This window comes from Hyaena hyaena, unplaced genomic scaffold (assembly GCF_003009895.1).
Source record: "Hyaena hyaena isolate Hyena2069 unplaced genomic scaffold, ASM300989v1 scaffold_584, whole genome shotgun sequence".
NCBI classification, from domain to species: Eukaryota; Metazoa; Chordata; class Mammalia; order Carnivora; family Hyaenidae; genus Hyaena; species Hyaena hyaena.
This window is the reverse complement of record NW_024081205.1, coordinates 662,768-680,304: the sequence shown is the minus strand read 5'-3', so window position 1 is coordinate 680,304 and position 17,537 is coordinate 662,768. Positions and strand designations below refer to the sequence as shown.

Here is a 17,537-nt window from a genome sequence, read left to right as displayed (position 1 = left end):
GCTGACCGCTTCGTGTCTGGCCGCATCGGGAAAGCAGTTCCCACGAAAGGCTCTGAATGTAACCGAGCTGCTCTGCGCTGAACACAGTACACAGTAAGCGCTGACAGCTGACCCAGACCGGACCGAGGCCTTAACTGCAAGCTCATCTGTGTCATTAACTTCTTACCTCTTGTTATATCTTTGTTGTATGACTTTGTGTTACTGTGCTTGGCTTTGTGTGGCACATACGAAGCCAAGTGAGAGGTGCAGCAAAATGTCCTTGGAATCCTGTTTGGAATCCTGAAACTGATTTGCAGTTACGTGAGCCTTACTTTATGACTGAATAAAAGCAGATGTTGTAGAAAGACCTCTCAGGTAGGGGCTTTTACAGAGTGCTCGCGATGGCCTCCCGCTGTGACTGTTGGGATCTTGCACCAGAAAATTCCCAGATACCACGCGTTGCTGGCCAGCCCACGCCATTTGAGGGACACACCTGCTACTGGGCACTAGTTGAGACCACCTTGATGACAGAAGGACATAAAATAATCATGAAACCCGAGATACTCGTAATATCTTGGGTGATGTCAGAGAGACCCTCTAATAAGAAAAGCTGTCCCCAGAAGAGTTCCATCATGGAAATGGTTCGTCTAGGAGTACGCTGCCAGGGAACACAGGGAGCCTCTTTTCCTCAAAGACCGCCTTTGGACTCATCCGAGGAGCCGTCGGAACCGTCACATGGATGGTGCCCTAGGACGCGCTCTGGTCTGGACAACAAGGGCTGCTTGGTTTACGGGTGGCAGTTTCAAGATGAACGGACAACATCCTGTTGGGAAAGCTGCCTGTAATCTAGGCCAGCACAGTGGCCAAATCCAATGTCTCTTCCAAAGGAGGAAGTTTGGGTTCAAATGCAGAGAAGGAAAAATAGTCGCTATGGGAAAAGGGTTGAAAAAATGGGTTATATAGTGAGGGACTGAAATCCCCCATGTTACGTGAACATCTCGAAAAAGGCTCCAGAGCAAGAAGTGATAACGGTCTCTTAGCTGGACTGTAACAAACGCATGAAAGGGTGAAGCCATGTATTGTTGAGACAACAACTGCTTTAGGAACCTGACAAGATTGAATGGTGGCTTGCAGATCTGAGTGGCATCACCACAGGAGACATTTTCACGGGAGATGATGGACTGGATAGTTATCAGTGGCTGAATGGCCTTCTAGTAAGAGGCCAGTAACTTTTTTTTTTTTTTAAGATTTTTTATTTATTTCTAGGAGAGAGAGACACGTGAGCAAGGGAGGGTCAGAGAGAGAGGGAGTCATAGACTCTGAAATAGGCTCCAGGCTCTGAGCTGGCAGTCAGCACAGAGCCCGACGCGGGGCTCGAACCCACAAACCGCGAGATCATGACCTAAGCGAAAGTCGGACGCTTAACCGACTAAGCCACCCAGGCATCCCAAGATGCCAGTAACTTTTAAGACTTTTGCTAGAAGGGATCCATGTGTGAGAATGGGGGCGGAGGGGGGGCGGTCTGTGAGATGATTTATATTAGGTGTATATTTGGTCCTTGTCCCTATTTCCTGCACAGAGCTGCTAAAACCTTCAGAGTTCCCTAAGTGATACAAGGGAGAATATAAAGGTGACTTCTGTTATGTTAATGAGATGACATTTGGAACTACCTAAGGATGGGGGCTGGTTGCCAATGGAGTCAACCAGGGGTGTCTTGGGTTGGAACCTTCAGTCCCACCCACTGACCTTTGGGGAGGGAAGAGAGGCTGGAGATTGAACTGAGTCACCAACTGTCAATGATTTAACCAATTATGCTGCTAGAATGAAGCCTTCATAAAAACTGAAAAGGGCTTTGGGACTGAACGCTTAACCTGTGGAATGTGACGTGATGTCTAAGGGGATGGCATCAGATCTGAGCTGAATTTTAGGGCGCTCAGCTGGTGTCCGAGAGTCACTTATTGGTGATTCCCACTGCCTTTCCCACACACGTGGTGGGATCAGGTCCAGAACTTTCCCACCCATGGAGCATGCGGACTCTGTACAGCCGGACATGGGCTTCATTAATGTTGCCCATTCACTGTGGGCCTTAGCTGTCCTCACTGTGATAGAGTGATGAGGGCGGGCAGGGCACCGGGCAATAAAGAGCCAAGTGAGGAGAGGGAAGGCCCTGGTAGGAATCGGAGGCTCGAGGGGCCTTTGCCTTCCCTTCTCCCTCTTCCTCATAGCTTCAGTTCTCAACCCTGGCAGATTGTCTTTTGGCAGCAGGGGGCCTTGTGAGGTTTCTTGATTCTGCTCTGATCAGGTGAAAGCAGGGGGCGGGGGCGCAGGGTCTGTGGCATCGCGGAGGAAGCAAGCACAGAGCTTGGACGGAATGTGAGCGGGTTGCAGAGTGTACGGTCTCTGGAGATACTGGCCAGTTAATGGGTTTCAGCGGCCGAGAACAATAATGCAGAGCCCAGCCCCAAACCTGCGATAGCCCATCAGTTCCCTTCTCTCTCTCTTGTGCTGCACAAAATCTTAAAGGTTTGAATTTCAGTTAAGGTATAGTTTCTGATCTGTTTTCTACTTGGTGATTTTCTATTACTTTAATCTTGTGTTGTTACCAGAAACCGGTGTGATGCTATTCCATGCACCACGTTCCTTCCCGGGGCCTCTCTGGGACTGGGGTCTGCCTCCGTGAGTGCAATACTCCTGGGTCTTTGGGAAGGGTCCCCAGACATCTGAGTGTTATACCAGAGCCTTGGCAGTTGGCAGGCTGTGGCCCCGAGCAAGGCCCAGGAACCTTTCACAGAGGTTTTGCGTTTACCAAGGAGCTGATGGACCTTCTCAGGGATTTTAGGAGGCACTGGCTGCAGATGTTCGGGACAGTTAGATTTGTCTGGTTTTGTGTTTTGGTTTTAAGCAGTATTGCGCCAGGGATTGGACCCATGATATCCCATTGAGTCAGTGGACACAGAAGGACAGCAGTGAGTGAAGCAGGGGGCTCCTGTCCTCTTTGCGGGAATATCCTTTCCTCCTGTCTTTGGCCCAGAACATGGACCACGCTCCACCTGGGCGCCGCAGCAGTCCTGGGGTCCACTCCGCTCTACCTGGCCTCGGGGCATGGAGGACCCGCACTGTACATTAATAATCAATTAAGGGCTTTTCATCTACCGGTCCAATCCTGTTAGACAATATTAGACAAGAGCAGGCCCTGGTCCTGATGCTCCGCGAGGATGCTGAATCGGAAAGGCAGCGGTGACATTTTGGGATGGATGCCACAGGCAACGAGAGTGGTGGCGTGGCCTCCGGCAGTTAGCGCTCCTTCCCCAGACGGGTAGCCACGGGGGTCGGTCAGTGAATGCAGCTAAAGGGCATTCCTCTCAGTGAAGTGCAAGGAGAGTGGTGCTGTCCTGCCCGCTCTGCCACCTGTTTTGGTCTCAGCCTATGGATAGTGCTGCTGCCATCTAGCAATGCCCGGGGGCACTCAGCTGGCTCGGTGGACCCCCACAGACTTCTCCCCTTTTGGAACCAGTGTTGTGGCTGGACCAGTCTGTGGGTTTCTTATAACTGCAAGACTCCCTGTATAATAACCATCAGGAAAATGGGGCGGGAGGGGGGAAATCCCAAGATGTGTTTCTTACTCCCAGGTGCTGGAGGGTACACGGCATGCCTGGCGCCACACAGTGAAATTGGGAGAGGGTGGGCATGGATGAGCAGGCCGTGGATCGGCTTTTACTGGGGTTCAGGGTGGGGGTCTAGAGTTTTGTGATTCCACTCTTTATTAGTGAACTTAAAACACAGGACAGGAATTAAAGTGTGGGAAGGGAAAAACCAGAAGCCAATCTAAGTTAAACAGATGACTCTAAAATAAAGGAAACTTTTGGGGAGTGGGGACAGGGAGCAGCCTGCTGCTTTACTGTTTTGTTGTGCTGGCAATGTGTTCACTTGAAATAGCTATGTTGGGACACCTGGGTAGCTCTGTCAGTTGTGCATCTGATTTTTGTCAGTTGTGTCTGACTCTTGATTTTTGGCTCAGGTCATGATCTGAGTTCATGGGTTCGAGCCCCACATTGGGCTTCAAGTCTAGGAATGATGGCACAGAACCTGCTTAGGATTCTCTCCCTCTGCCCTCCACCCCCCTCTGTGTGTATGTATGAGTGTGCTCCCTCTCTCAAAACAAAAAAAATGAAATAGCTGTCTTTCAAGTGGATGCCTCAGCAATGAAAAGCTTAAGTCAGGCACTTGTGTTACAACAACAAAAAACCAGTCGTCAGGTGCTTATATTTACCTCGTTACCAGTTTTTATTTAATTTTGTTGTGGTCAGAGAACACACCATGATTTTTTTTAATGTTTATTTTTGAGAGAGAGACAGAGCACAAGCAAGGGCGGGGCAGAGAGAGAGACACACACAGAATCCGAAGCAGGCTCCAGGCTCTGAGCTGTCAGCACAGAGCCCGACACGGGGCTCAAACTTATGAACCATGAGATCATGACCTGAGCTGAAGCCGGACGCTTAACTGACTGAGCCACGCAGGCACCCCCACATTGTATGATTTCAGTCCTTTTAAACGCACTAAGACTTGTATGGCCAAGCATATGTCTATTTTAGTAAATATGCTACATGCACTTGAAAAGAATGTATATTGTGTAGCTGTTGGTAAAGTGTTCCATCAAAATCAATTAGACCAAGGTGATGCTTATTCATATTTTCTATATCTTTATTGAATTTTTGTTGAGTTCTATCAGTTGCTGAGAGGTGTTGAAATCTTCAACTGTGCTTGTGATTTTTCTTTAAAATTTTTTAGAGTTAGTTTATTTTTGAGACAGAGAACATGAGCAGGGGAGGGTCAGAGAGAGAGGGAGATACAGAATCCGAAGCAGGCTCCAGGCTCTGAGATAGCTGTCAGCACAGAGCCCGACGTGGGGCTTGAACGCATGAACCCTGAGATCATGACCTGAGCTGAAGTTGGACGCTTAACCGACTGAGCCACTCAGGTGCCCCTGTCTTTTCTTCCTTTAAATGTCAAGATTTACTTTCTCCATTTTTTCTTTAAAGTTTACTTATTTTGAGAGAGAACACATGAGAGCAGGAAACGGGTGGTGGGGGGAGAGAAGATCCCAAGCAGGACCCCTGCTGTCAGGGGGCTCGAACCCACAAACCTCAAGATTAGGACCTCAGCTGAAATCAAAGTCTGAAGCTTAAGTGACTGAGCCACCCAGGTGCCCCACTTTCTCCATTTTGAAGCCCTGTTACTAGGCACATACATCTTTGTTGTCCTAAATCAACCCCTTTATCATTATTACCCTTTAGCAATTCTGTCTTGAAGTCTACTTTGTCTGATAGAAACAGTGCTACTTCAACCTTCTGTTTAGTGGTTACAGGTAATGTTTTCCCATCCACTTCCCATCCTTGTCTTTATAGTAAAAACATGACTCTTACTGAGCATGTAGTTTGGTCTTGTTTATTAACCATTAGACAATATCTGTCTTTTATTAATATGGTTGAACTTCAGGTCTACCATTTTACTTTTCAATTCTGTTTTCTCGCTTTCTCTTCTTCCTCCTTCTTTGGGTTAAAATTATTTTTAGCTTTCTGTTTTATCTACTGGCATTTTAGATATACCTCTTCTCATGATTTTTTTTTATGGTGGTTGCTCTAGATTAAAATATGTAACCTAACTTTTCATATTATTCTTAGAGTTAGTATTGTACCACTTCATGGACTTTGAGCAGATTCCTTACCTCTCTCAACTTGTTTCTTCCTTTATACATAAGAATAATAAACCTGTCTCATGTTACTTGACTATTAAATGAGCCAAAGCATATAAAGCAAATAGTATGTTGCCAAGAGCAGAATACGCAATACCTACTGAGCATTAGCACTAATAGCAGTACTGTTACTACTACTACTACTACTACTACTACTACTACTACTACTACTGGTCTGGTGGCAGCTATTGTTGCTAATATTTATTTGATTAGCATTTGACCTCCTGAGGCTACAGGAGAGCCATAGTGAGCATTCTCAGCAGCTTGAGCGGTTTGAGGTCAAATTTTTCCACCTGCTATCGATCACCCACTCCTCCAGATGGCCTGTTCCATCAATACCAGTCTGTCACGGCAGGGCCCCTATCAGCTGCCCCTTCCTTGCCCAGGCCTGGCCAGCCTGTGCCCACTCTTCAGGCTGCTGCTGTACCGAGTACAGCTGAACCAGCTAACCACAGCTAGTCCTTACCTGTCCTTAGGCTGCTTCTGATCACAAACAAAACCTCACTTTATTTTCAACACGTAGCAGCAGTTGTCCTGAGCAAAGTGATCTGAGGCCAGTCCCACGGGCCTCCCACTCCTCTCAAACACATCCTTCCCAGCGTGAGAGGACCTGCTACATCTTGGTCTTTTTTTTTTTTTTTAATTTTTAATGTTTATTTTTGAAAGGAGAGAGCAAGTGCGAGTGGGGGAGGGGCAGAGAGAGAGAGAGAGAGAGAGAGAGAGGATCTGAAACAGGCTTCAGTTCTGAGCTGTCAGCACAGAGCCCAATACGGGTCTTGAACCCATGGGCCATGAGATGGTGACCTCAGCTGAAGCTGGAGGCTTAAAGGACTGAGCCACGCAGGGGCCCGTCTTTACTATTTGTGTGTGTGTGTGTGTGTGAAAGGTTTCATTATGTGAACAATGAATGTCAAATATGTGTTTTCATAGAGAACACAGGCTCACACATCCTATGCTTATGAAAGCTAGAGAAGAGCAGACAGCTGTTGTTTTATTTTTTTATTTTTATTTTTTTAATATTTTTATTTATTTCTAGGAGAGAGAGAGAGAGACAGCGTGAGCAGGGGAGGGTCAGAGAGAAAGGGAGTCAGACTGAAACAGGCTCCAGGCTCTGAGCTGGCAGTCAGCACAGAGCCCGACGCGGGGCTCGAACCCACGAACCGCGAGATCATGACCTAAGCGAAAGTCGGACGCTTAACCGACTAAGCCACCCAGGTGCCCCAACAGCTGTTGTTTTAGAGAGGAAGGGAACCTACCTTGTGCTGGTAACTGTTAGTTCCTTAACTGCATTATGACTTAGGGTGTCATTTTAGTAGAAGTGTTAATTTAGGGACCAAGGAATACATGAAAAAATTTCCAGCGGACTTAATGGTAATTATATTTTTGATACAGGAGAATTCTATCCTCCCAGTCCATACATTAATAAAAATACAAATATAAACACATGTAAGGTTTTTAGATCTTTATTTTAAAAACGTGGTGTACACACACAAACTCCTCCCTCCCTCCCTCATCTGACTTGGAGGCTTTGCTCCTACACATTCTTTTCCATGGCACACCACCCGGCCATGGTATATTTTTACTGCAGTGTATTTATTCAATCATTCTTAGTGATGGTCGTTCACATTTTCTTTTGTCCTTATCAAAAAATACAATATACATTGATAAACCTCTAATCTTGAGTACTGGCACTTTATTTTTTCTTAGGGATAGATTCTTCAGTGAGACTCCTGGTCTGAAAAGTATGTATGTATATTTTTAATGTTTGTTTGTTTACTGAGAGAGCGAGCACAAGTGGGGGAGGGGCTGAGAGAAGGGGAGGGAGAATCCCAAGCAGGCTCTGTGCTGTCAGCGTGGAGCCCAATGCAAGGCCTGAATTCAAGAAGCATGAGATCATGACCTGAGCTGAAACCAAGAGTTGATGCTTAACCAACTGAGCCACCCAGGCATCCCTGAAGGCTAGGTCTATTTCTAATGTTAAGAGACGGTTACAACTTCCATTTCTAACAGCAGTGCATGAGATGAATCTACTCCCCTGCTTCCTTGCCCATAGTAGACAAGATGACAATTTTAGAAAGACAAAAACTTACTGGACTATATATAGATGTTCTGTCAATCTGTTCAGAAAGTCACTCACATTCAAGGATAGTCACAGCATATTAATGATATTCAAAAATAAGGAAGAGAAAAGGCCAGTTGTCAGTGACAGTTCTAGTGTGTGATTCATGACTGACTGGGAGAGGAACTTGGGAATTTAAAATCAACAGTAAGATACTTTACCTCTGAGTTATTAAAGTTTTTTTTTTAAGGTTAACTGTTAAACATATGGAGAGATCACTGAAAAGTCTAACTTGTAGAGTGTTGGTGAACCTTAACAGGAAAGGTTTAACTTCTACTCAGGTTTCAGAGGGAAATGCCTTTGGCTGATGACAGTGAAACCCAGGGAGTGGAAATACCTCCTTTAAACAGAATGTGGCAAAAATGCATTTCTAAAGTGGGTTGTGCACATGAACATTTGAAAAAGCACTATGACATTTACTGAGTTTGTTTTTTCTCTAAAGTGTGAAATGTAACACCTGTGAACCACATACACATCCTATTTTTTTGTAAGACAATTCATAAAATATTAAGAGAAACAGGGAAACACAAAAGTACAAGTAGTTTCTGGGTTACACAATATGTTAAAAGACATGCATTTGTGTGTAAACACCCCACTGCAAAGGAACTGCGCCCTAGGGACGTGGGCACCCTCTTCGGCTGTGGTGCGTACACTGAGTGACAGCCCACAGTGGTCTTTGAGTCCCTAAACCCCCTCTTAATTATCTCACTTACAGATTTAGGTGAATAATGCTTCTAGTAACCCCAGAAGCAAGGTAAACCTTCAACATTGTCTTCTGTTTATTGAAGAGGCAGCTGAATAACGACGGTCGGACAACTTACACATGGCAGCAAGCCAGAAGAGAAAACACAGGCTACGCACTACACCTGTTTCATCTGGAATGCGTACTGGGTTGTAAAGGTACTGAAAGACGCATGAGGTTTAGTATGGAAAATCTTATTCATGTCCTAATTCTCAGAGGACAAGAATTTCAAACTCCCAGTGACTGTGTTAAATTTAGAGGTAAGATAGGATTTGTGTTTTGGGGCATAATTCATAGCCACTCAACCCCTGGGGTACGGTCTGTAGATCCTTTATGCTACTGCCCAGACTATTTCATTCTTGAGTCATTGGAGGCTTTAACAAGCTCACGGCACTACAACTGAGCACGTCTACTGACAACTGGACAGACCCTGGGGCGGGGCAGCGCATCGAACTTGGGTTAGAATGCTGTTCTTAGGGGACCCTGTTGTCACACGTGTTTTGATTTGATGGATTGTATCCCACCACGAATTTCCATGTTCCTTCAGTACCTTTGCACGGTTTGCCCCCCACTGGCAGGGTTCGGGTCTTTCCACAGCACACGCTGTCGCCTCAGGGCTTTTCCCCCATGTGAACCCTCTGATGGACACTGAGTCGGGACTTGCGGCTGAAGGCCTTTCCACACTCGGAACACTCGTACGGTTTCTCTCCTGTGTGGATTCGCAGATGTAGCCTCAGGGTTGACCTCTGGCTGAAGGTCTTGCCGCATTCAGTACATTCATAGGGTTTCTCTCCCGTATGAGTTCTCATGTGTATGATGAGCTGTGAGTTCTGGATAAAGGATTTTCCACATTCACTGCACTCATAGCGTTTCTCCCCCGTGTGGATTTTCTGATGTATGATGAGGTTGGACTTCTTGAAGAAGGTTTTTGCACATTCATTACACTCGTAGGGCCGTTCTCCTGTGTGAATTCTCTGGTGTGTAGTAAGTTCAAACTTCTGGGCAAATGTCTTGCCGCAGTCACTGCACTCGTAGGGCTTCTTCTCCATGTGTGCTCTCTGGTGGACGATGAGGTTCGACTGGTGGGTGAAAGCTTTGCCGCATTCAATACATTCAAAGGGTTTCTCCCCCGTATGAATTCTTTGATGTTTAATGAGGTTTGCCTTATGGGAGAAGGTTTTCTTACACACGTTACATTCATAAGGTTTTTCTCCAGTGTGTATTCTCTTGTGACTGATGAGGAGTGACTTAAAGGAGAAAGCCTTGTCACAGTAATTACAAATAAAAGGCTGTACCAAATTTCTTATTTTCTGATGTTTAAAAATGGCTTCTTTAAAGACTTTCCCACTTTTATTATAGTCAGAGAATTCCAACCCATGATGGTTTTTCTCTTGCTTCAGATAGAGGAGTGCTTTTCCAAATCCATTACACTCATCGGCTCTCTTTCTTATATAGCTTCTATTACTATTAAGTAAGTCTGAATTAGATTTCAAAGTTTTTTCATATAAGTCGTACTTATAGGGTACTTGCCTTAAAGAAACAAAATCTGTGCTCAGATTAAATGTTTTTCCAAAGAGATTACCTCCTTCTTCAATTGGGGTTTGGTTCTTAAAAATGATAAACGGTCTCGCCTGCTCATCGGGATTGCTGTGGTCCCGCTCCATCTGGTCGTCAGCCTTCCACACCTCTAGGAAAGAGCACATGAGACACGCTCTGTCAGCCCCTTCCCTGAAATGCTAGAGAATGGGAAGTCTCCACCAACGTTCCGTCGTAGGGTTGGCTCTTTAGTGTGGGATCCAGTCTTCCAGGATTAAAAAGTCTCCAACGCAAATTTTGCCTAGTTCTTAAACTTGGAAAGACAAAAAAAGCCTGTGGCAAAAAAAGAAGTGGAGGCTGACAATGGACTCGAGTAGCATTGCCAGATTACAGAATGACCTTAAAAGGTAAAGTAAAATAAAAGCTAAGGGCAGCAAACAGGGCACAAAAGATGTGAGAAAGATGACAAGCCCAAGGATGAAGAAGACTTTGTGTTCTCAAGGATGTGGAACAGTCAGCACAGACCAAGAGAACGAGGGGACAATCAAGGGAAGGGAACAGCAGCCCAGAAGGAAGGATCTGAGTTTAGCAACCGCCACTTAGGCTCTGAATTGCTGCAGTCAGACCGGCACTTCCTCTCTACACATCTAGTCTCTTTCCCTGTTTTTTTCTCCTCGGCTTTTCCAAGCCACACACCTTCCTAAAAGCAACCCTTCTCAAAGGTCTGCAGAGATCCTCTTACTGCAAAGATAGAAGCTCTAACGTACAACTTTCGCAAATGGATGACAAGATCCTGAACCCATATTCTGCAGCAAAGAAAAAATAAATCCAAGGGTTCAAGATCCTTGTGGACAGAATCATTTATTCCATTGAAATACCTTATTTTTTTTTCTTCTAATGTGTTCAGTTTCTTCTCTAACCCAGTCCTGGTGCTGCTTTTATTTGAAGGAATCTTAAGGATCAGATTTACCCAGCCTTGACCTAGACCTTTAATAACCTTTTTTTTTTTTACAAATAGTTTATTGTCAAATTAGTTTCCACATAACACTCAGTGCTCATCCCCACGAGTGCCCTCCTCCATGCCCATCACCCCCTCCCCCCCACATCCATCAGTCCTCAGTTTTTGTCAGCATTCAAGAGTCTCTCATGGTTTGCCTCTCTCCCTTTCCCCCACCATTTCCGCCCTTCTTCTCCCCCTTTTTCCTCTGTCAAGTTCCTCCTATACGTGCAAACATATGGTATTTGTCCTTCTCTGTCTGACTTATTTCGCTCAGCATAACACCCTCAAGGTCCATCCATGTTGCTACACATGGCCAGATTTCATTCTTTCTCATTGCCATGTAGTATTCCATGGTATAGATAAACCACATCTTCTTGATCCATTCGTCCGTTGATGGACACTTAGGCTCTTTCCATGTTTTAGCTATTGTGGAGAGTGCTGCTATGAACATTGGGGTCCATGTGCTCCTATGCCTCAGCATTTCTGTATCCCTTGGGTAAATTGCTAGCAGTGCTATTGCTGGGTCATAGGGGAGTTCTAGTGTTAGTTTCCTGAGGAACCTCCACACTGTTTTCCAGAGGGGCTGCACCAGTTTACATTCCCACCAACAGTGTAGGAGGGTGCCCGTTTCTCCACATCCTCGCCAGCATCTAGAGTTCTCTGATTTGCTCATTTTAGCCACTTTGACCGGTGTGAGGTGGTATCTCAGTGTTAATAACCCTTATTTTCATTCATGTGTTCCTGGTTATTCCTGACTTCTGCGATCCTGCTGCCATCTGTGTTGAGGACAACGCATCACTCTTAAACTAAAGTCACCATTCTGGCAAACTGAATACTAATGAAAGAGCAGCTAATCACAAAGGTTTAAGACAGGTTAGGCAAATGTCAAGGTTCAAGTGTGAGAGAAAAATATAAAAGTAAAACAGAAAAAATGTTAAGCAGAGTGAGGCTGATAGTTGGAGGTAGGATTCTGAGATCTGAGGAATACAGGTCATCTGGTATTGACCATCTTTAAAGGTTGAAGGATCTGAAAAAATTGATTCTTAAAAATTATTTTAAAATATTCCAACCCATTCATAATCCCTAGGATACTACTTTGATTGGCTTTTGATGCTCCTTCCCTCTTTTGACATCTTCCCTAGAAAGTTCTAAACTGAGAATTCTTACTATACTATCTACACCTCTTCCTGTTGCTCCAACTTGAAAATCACATCTGGTTTGATAGTATCAGAGAACGTGCTAATGGAACATAGCTTCTAACTGCATAGACTTCAGAAATTTCCAAAATAACATAAAACTTCAGAGTCTCCACTATCTCTCAGCTTTAACACCTAGAGCTCCAGCCCACAACCACTTAGCATAATTCAGAAGCTGAGAATTTCTGGTAACAGAGAAAGGACATAAATGCTAGGCAAACGCGGAGCTGCACTAAAAGCTGTCCTTACCCACTGAGAGTAAGTTGCTATAATTCTCCAACATCACGTCCATGTAAAGGATCCTCTGTGAGGGGTCCAGTTGCTCCCATTCCTCCTGAGTGAAGTCCACAGTCACATCCGTGAATGAAACCGATCCCTGAAATGGCATATTACTCGCATTGCTTCGCATTCCAAAATGACCAGAATTTGGCAACGTAGAAAGGATATATGAAAACTTATTCATACCTTGTTGTAAAAGGGTCATTCGGTATGAAAATTTACATAGGACACGAACTGTACTGTTTTATCATGTTTCCAAAAAATATTTTTACAAATAAAATGTTTATAAAATATGTCTCTGACACTGGCATATACAACAGGTATCTAAGATTAATAAAATACTGTTTCTCTTCTGAAAATGACTATAGGGAGATAAATATGTAAACATAAATGCACAGCATTTAATGTTATCAGTACAGAGATGATACTCTATAGGTATTTTTTGTGGTATCAAGTCAGACAATATTAAAGAGTTAATTAAAGCTTTACATATTTAAAGGCAGCAGATGAACTTCCAGTTGCAAGGAAAAATATCAGGCATAAGTAGAGCTGTCTCTTCCATATCCAAGCCATACAAATGGTGCAAAAGCAAAAATAAACAAGTGGAATTATATCAAACCAAAAAGCATCTACACAGAAAGGAAACGACCGACAAAATGAAAAGGAACCCTTCTAAATGGGATAAAATATTTGCAATTCATCTGAAAAAAACAATCGAATTAATAAATGGGCAGAATATCTGAACATTTTCCCCAAGAAGACTTACACCTGGCCAACAGGTGCCCGAGAAGATGCCCAGCACATCACTAGAGAACTGCAAATCAAGATCACAATGAGAGACGGTCTCACACCTGTCAGAATGGCTGCTATCAAAAAGAGATCACAAATGTTGGTGAGGATATGGAGCAAACCCTGGTGCGCCGTGGGTGGAAAAGGTAAATGGGTGCAGCCACTAAGGAACACAGTATGAAGGCTCCTCAAAAGAGAGAACTACCACATGATCCAACAATTCTGGGTTTTTATCCAAAGAAAATAAAAACCCTAACTTGAAACGATATATGCACACCCACATTCACTGCAGCATTATTTACAATAGCCAAGATATGGAAACAACTTAAGTGTCCAATAATAGACAAATGGATAAAGAATATGTGGCATATGTACTCAATGGAATATTAGCCATAAAAGAGAAAATCTGGCCACTTGTGACAACATGGATGGATCCTGAGGACATTATGCTAAGTAAGTCAGAAAAAGACAACTACTATATCATCTCACCTATACGTGGAATCTAAAACAAAAAAACCCACAGAAACCAAAACAGCCAAATTCATGCATACAGAGAACAGACTGGTTGCCAGGGTGGGGAGTGGGCAAAATGGGGTGGGGTGGGGTCAAAAGGAACAAACTTCCAGTTATAAAATAAATAAAATATGGGGGATGTAACGTACAGTATGGTGCTCACAATTAACAATGCTGTATTACATATTTGAAAGTTGCTAAGAGAATAGACCTTAAAAGTTGTCATCACGTTAAAAAAAATTGTAATAGGGCGGCGCGGACTCTGAGGGCCTGACGCTGCTACGTTTGTTGCACATTGTGCGCGGAGGCCTCGGATTCCAGGTTGTATTGCTGCTTGACCCCGGTGGATCTGAGACTGTGACACTTCCCCCACCCCCTAACTCAATCCCAGGCAGCAGGGCGGTGTAAACAAAGCCTCCAGACTGGGACCTGGAAACGAGGCGGGGCGTGGGGCATAGAACTCAGCCCACCTTGGCTATGTCCTCAGCACAGGGAAATCGAACCCAAAGGAGTGATTTGCAATGCTTGGTTGAGAAGGGACTGGGGCGACGCCATTCTTCTCCACACAACCACCAAAGCGGGGCCTCAGGGAGCAGCCAGCGGACACAGTGGAGTCAAGACCTGCCTACACCAAACCACGCCCATCCCCGCCAGAGAGCTGTGTTGCTGTTTTTACCTGAGCCTGGGTTTGCGTGTTTATTGGTTTTGTCTGTGCGTTTGTGTACCTTTGTTCCCTGTGTGGTTGTCCATTTTCTTTTCCAGAGCTGCCTCAAGAAACAAGCCAAAGTACACATGGTGGAGAGTCCCAAATACCTCTACGAGTAGGGAAACAACCAAACTCCCAACAAGAGAAACCAAGAGACACCATTCAAAGAACACTTCCTGAATGGACAGGCCCTGAACAAAGAGCCCTCTTTAATACAGCAGAACTCGCAGGAGCAGAGTGTACAACAAGCTTTTAAAAGTAACAAGAAATAGAAAGCTTACCAAAATGACGAAACGGAAGAAGTCTCCTCCAAAGAAATTCCAGGAAGAAATGACAGCTAAAGAACTGCTCAAAACAGATATGAGCAACTTAACTGAACAAGAATTTAGAACAAAAGTCATAAAATTAATCGCTGGGCTTGAAAAAAGCATGGAAAACATCAGAGAAACTATTGCTACAAACACTATGGAGCTAAAAAATAGTTATGATGAATTAAAAATGAGATAAATGAGATACATAATAAAATGGTGGTGTCCAATGCATGGATTGAAGAGGCAGAAAGGAGAATAAGTGATTTAGAAAACACAATTACAGAAAAAGAGGAAGCTGAGAAAAAGAGAGATAAACTGATCCAGGAACATGAAGGAAGAGTTCAAGAACTCAGCGATACAATCAAATGGAAGAATATCCGTATCATAGGAATCCCAGAAGAGGAAGAGAGGGAAAGGTGCTTAAGGAGTCCTGGATTATAGCAGAGAACTTCCCCAACCTGGGGAGGAAAGTAGATGTTGAAATTCAAGAGGCACAGAGAACTCCCTTCAGATGTAACTTGAATCGATCTTCTGCACAACGTATCATAGTGAAACTGGCAAAATATAAGGACAAAGTGAGAATTTTGAAAGCAGCTAGGGAGAAAAGGGCTCTAACACACAAAGGGAAACTTATCAGAGTGGTGACAGACCTATCTACTGAAACTTGGCAGGCCAGAAAGGAATGGCAGGAGATCTTCAATGTGATGAACAGAAAAAATATGCAGCCAAGAATCCTCTATCCAGCAAGCCTGTCATTCAGAACAGAAGGAGAGATAAAAATCTTTCCAAATAAACAAAAATTGAATGAATTTGTCACCATTTTAGACTGGAGGACACCTTCAGATTGAAAGTAAGGGGATGGAGAAATATATATCATGCTACTGGAAGTCAAAAGGCTGGAGTAGCCATACTTATATCAGACAAACTGGACTTTAAAGACAGTAACAAGGGATGAAGAAGGGCATTATATAATTACAGGGTCTGTCCATCAGGAAGAACCAACAATTATAAATGTCTATGCACCGAATATGGGAGCACCTAAATATAAAACAATCACAAACAGAAACAATCTTATGGATAAGAATGTGCTAATTGCAGGGTACTTTAATACTCCACTTACAGCAATGGATAGATCAACTAGACAGAAAATCACTAAAGACACAATGGACTTGAATGACACATTGGACCAGATGGATCTGACAGATATATTTAGAACTCTACATCTTGAGGCCATGAAATTCATTTTCTTAAGTGCGCATGGCACATTCTCCAAGATAGATCACATACAGGGACATAAAGCAGCCCTCAATAAATATAAAAGAATTGAGATCATACCATGCACACTTTCAGATCACAATGCTATGAAACTTGAAATCAATCACAGGAAGAAGTCTGGAAAACCTCCAAAAAGCCTTCTAAAGAACGAATGGGCCAATCAGGCAATTAGAGAAGAAATTTAAAAATATATGGAAACAAATGAAAATGAAAATACAACAATCCAAACTCTATGGGATGTGGCGAAGGCAGTCCTAAGAGGAAAGTACATTGCACTCCAGACCTATTTCAAGAAATTAGAAAAAGTACAAGTGCCAAAATCTAACAGCCCACCTAAAGGAACTAGGAGGAGAGCAACAAGAGCACCCCAAACCCAGTAAGAGAAGAGAAATAATAAAAATCAGAGCAGAAATAAACAATATAGAAACCAAAGAAACAGTTGAACAGATCAATGAAACCAAGAGTTGGGTTTTTGAAAAAATAAACAAAATTGACAAATATCAGCACTCAAAATCATGAAGGAAAATGGACTTATTACAGCCAACCCCTCAGAAATACAAGCAATTATCAGGGAATAACTATGAAAAATTATATGCCAACAAATTGGACAACTTAGAAGAAATGGACAAATTCCTAAAAACACACTCACTACCAAAATTCACCCGGGAAGAGATAGAAAATCTGAACAGACCCATAACTAGTGAAGAAATCGAATCAGTGATCAAAAATCTCCCATTAATAAGAATCCTGGGCCAGATAGCTTCCCTGGGGAATTCTACCAGACGCTTAAAACAGAATTAATACCCATTCTTCTTGAGCTATTCCAAAAAATAGAAATCGAAGGAAAATTTCCAGACTCATTTTATGAAGCCAGCATCTCTCTGATTCCCAAGCCAGACAGAGATCCAGCTAAAAAAGAGAACTATGGGCCAATATCCTTGATGAATACGGATACAAAAATCCTCAACAAGATCCTTGCAAATCGAATCCAACAGCACATAAAAAGAATTATCCACCAAGATCAAGTGGGATTCATTCCTGGGTTACAGGGCTGGTTCAACATTTGCAAATCAATCAATGTGATCCATCACATCAACAAAAGAAAAGATAAAAACCGTAAGATCCTGTCGATAGATGCAGAAAAAGCATTTGACAAAATACAGCATCCCTTCTTAATAAAGATTCTAGAGAAAGTTGGGATAGAAGGAACCTACTTAAACATCATAAAAGCTATCTATGAGAAGCCTTCAGCGAACATCATCCTCAACGGGGAAAAACTGAGAGCTTTCCCCCTGAGATCAGGAACACGACAGGGATGTCCACTCTCACCACTGTTGTTT

At 43.6% G+C, this 17,537-nt stretch overlaps 1 protein-coding gene across 5 annotated transcripts in view; it reads right to left on the bottom strand.

Moving 5' to 3' along the window:
- Positions 1–7,618: 7,618 nt before the first annotated feature.
- The window catches only part of ZFP1 (ZFP1 zinc finger protein), a 43,475-nt gene continuing 33,556 nt past the window's right edge, over positions 7,619–17,537 (bottom strand). For 3 of the 5 annotated variants that reach the window (XM_039256443.1, XM_039256444.1, XM_039256442.1), the window contains exons 3-4: positions 12,574–12,700; positions 7,619–10,279 (exon numbers count right to left, since the gene is read on the bottom strand). In XM_039256443.1, coding sequence (XP_039112374.1) covers positions 9,204–10,279; positions 12,574–12,700 — 1,203 coding nt within the window. In that variant the 3' untranslated portion in view covers positions 7,619–9,203. Of the gene's footprint in view, positions 10,280–12,573; positions 13,702–17,537 lie in introns of those variants that run through there. The other 2 variants (XM_039256441.1, XM_039256445.1) reach the window with 2 other exon arrangements.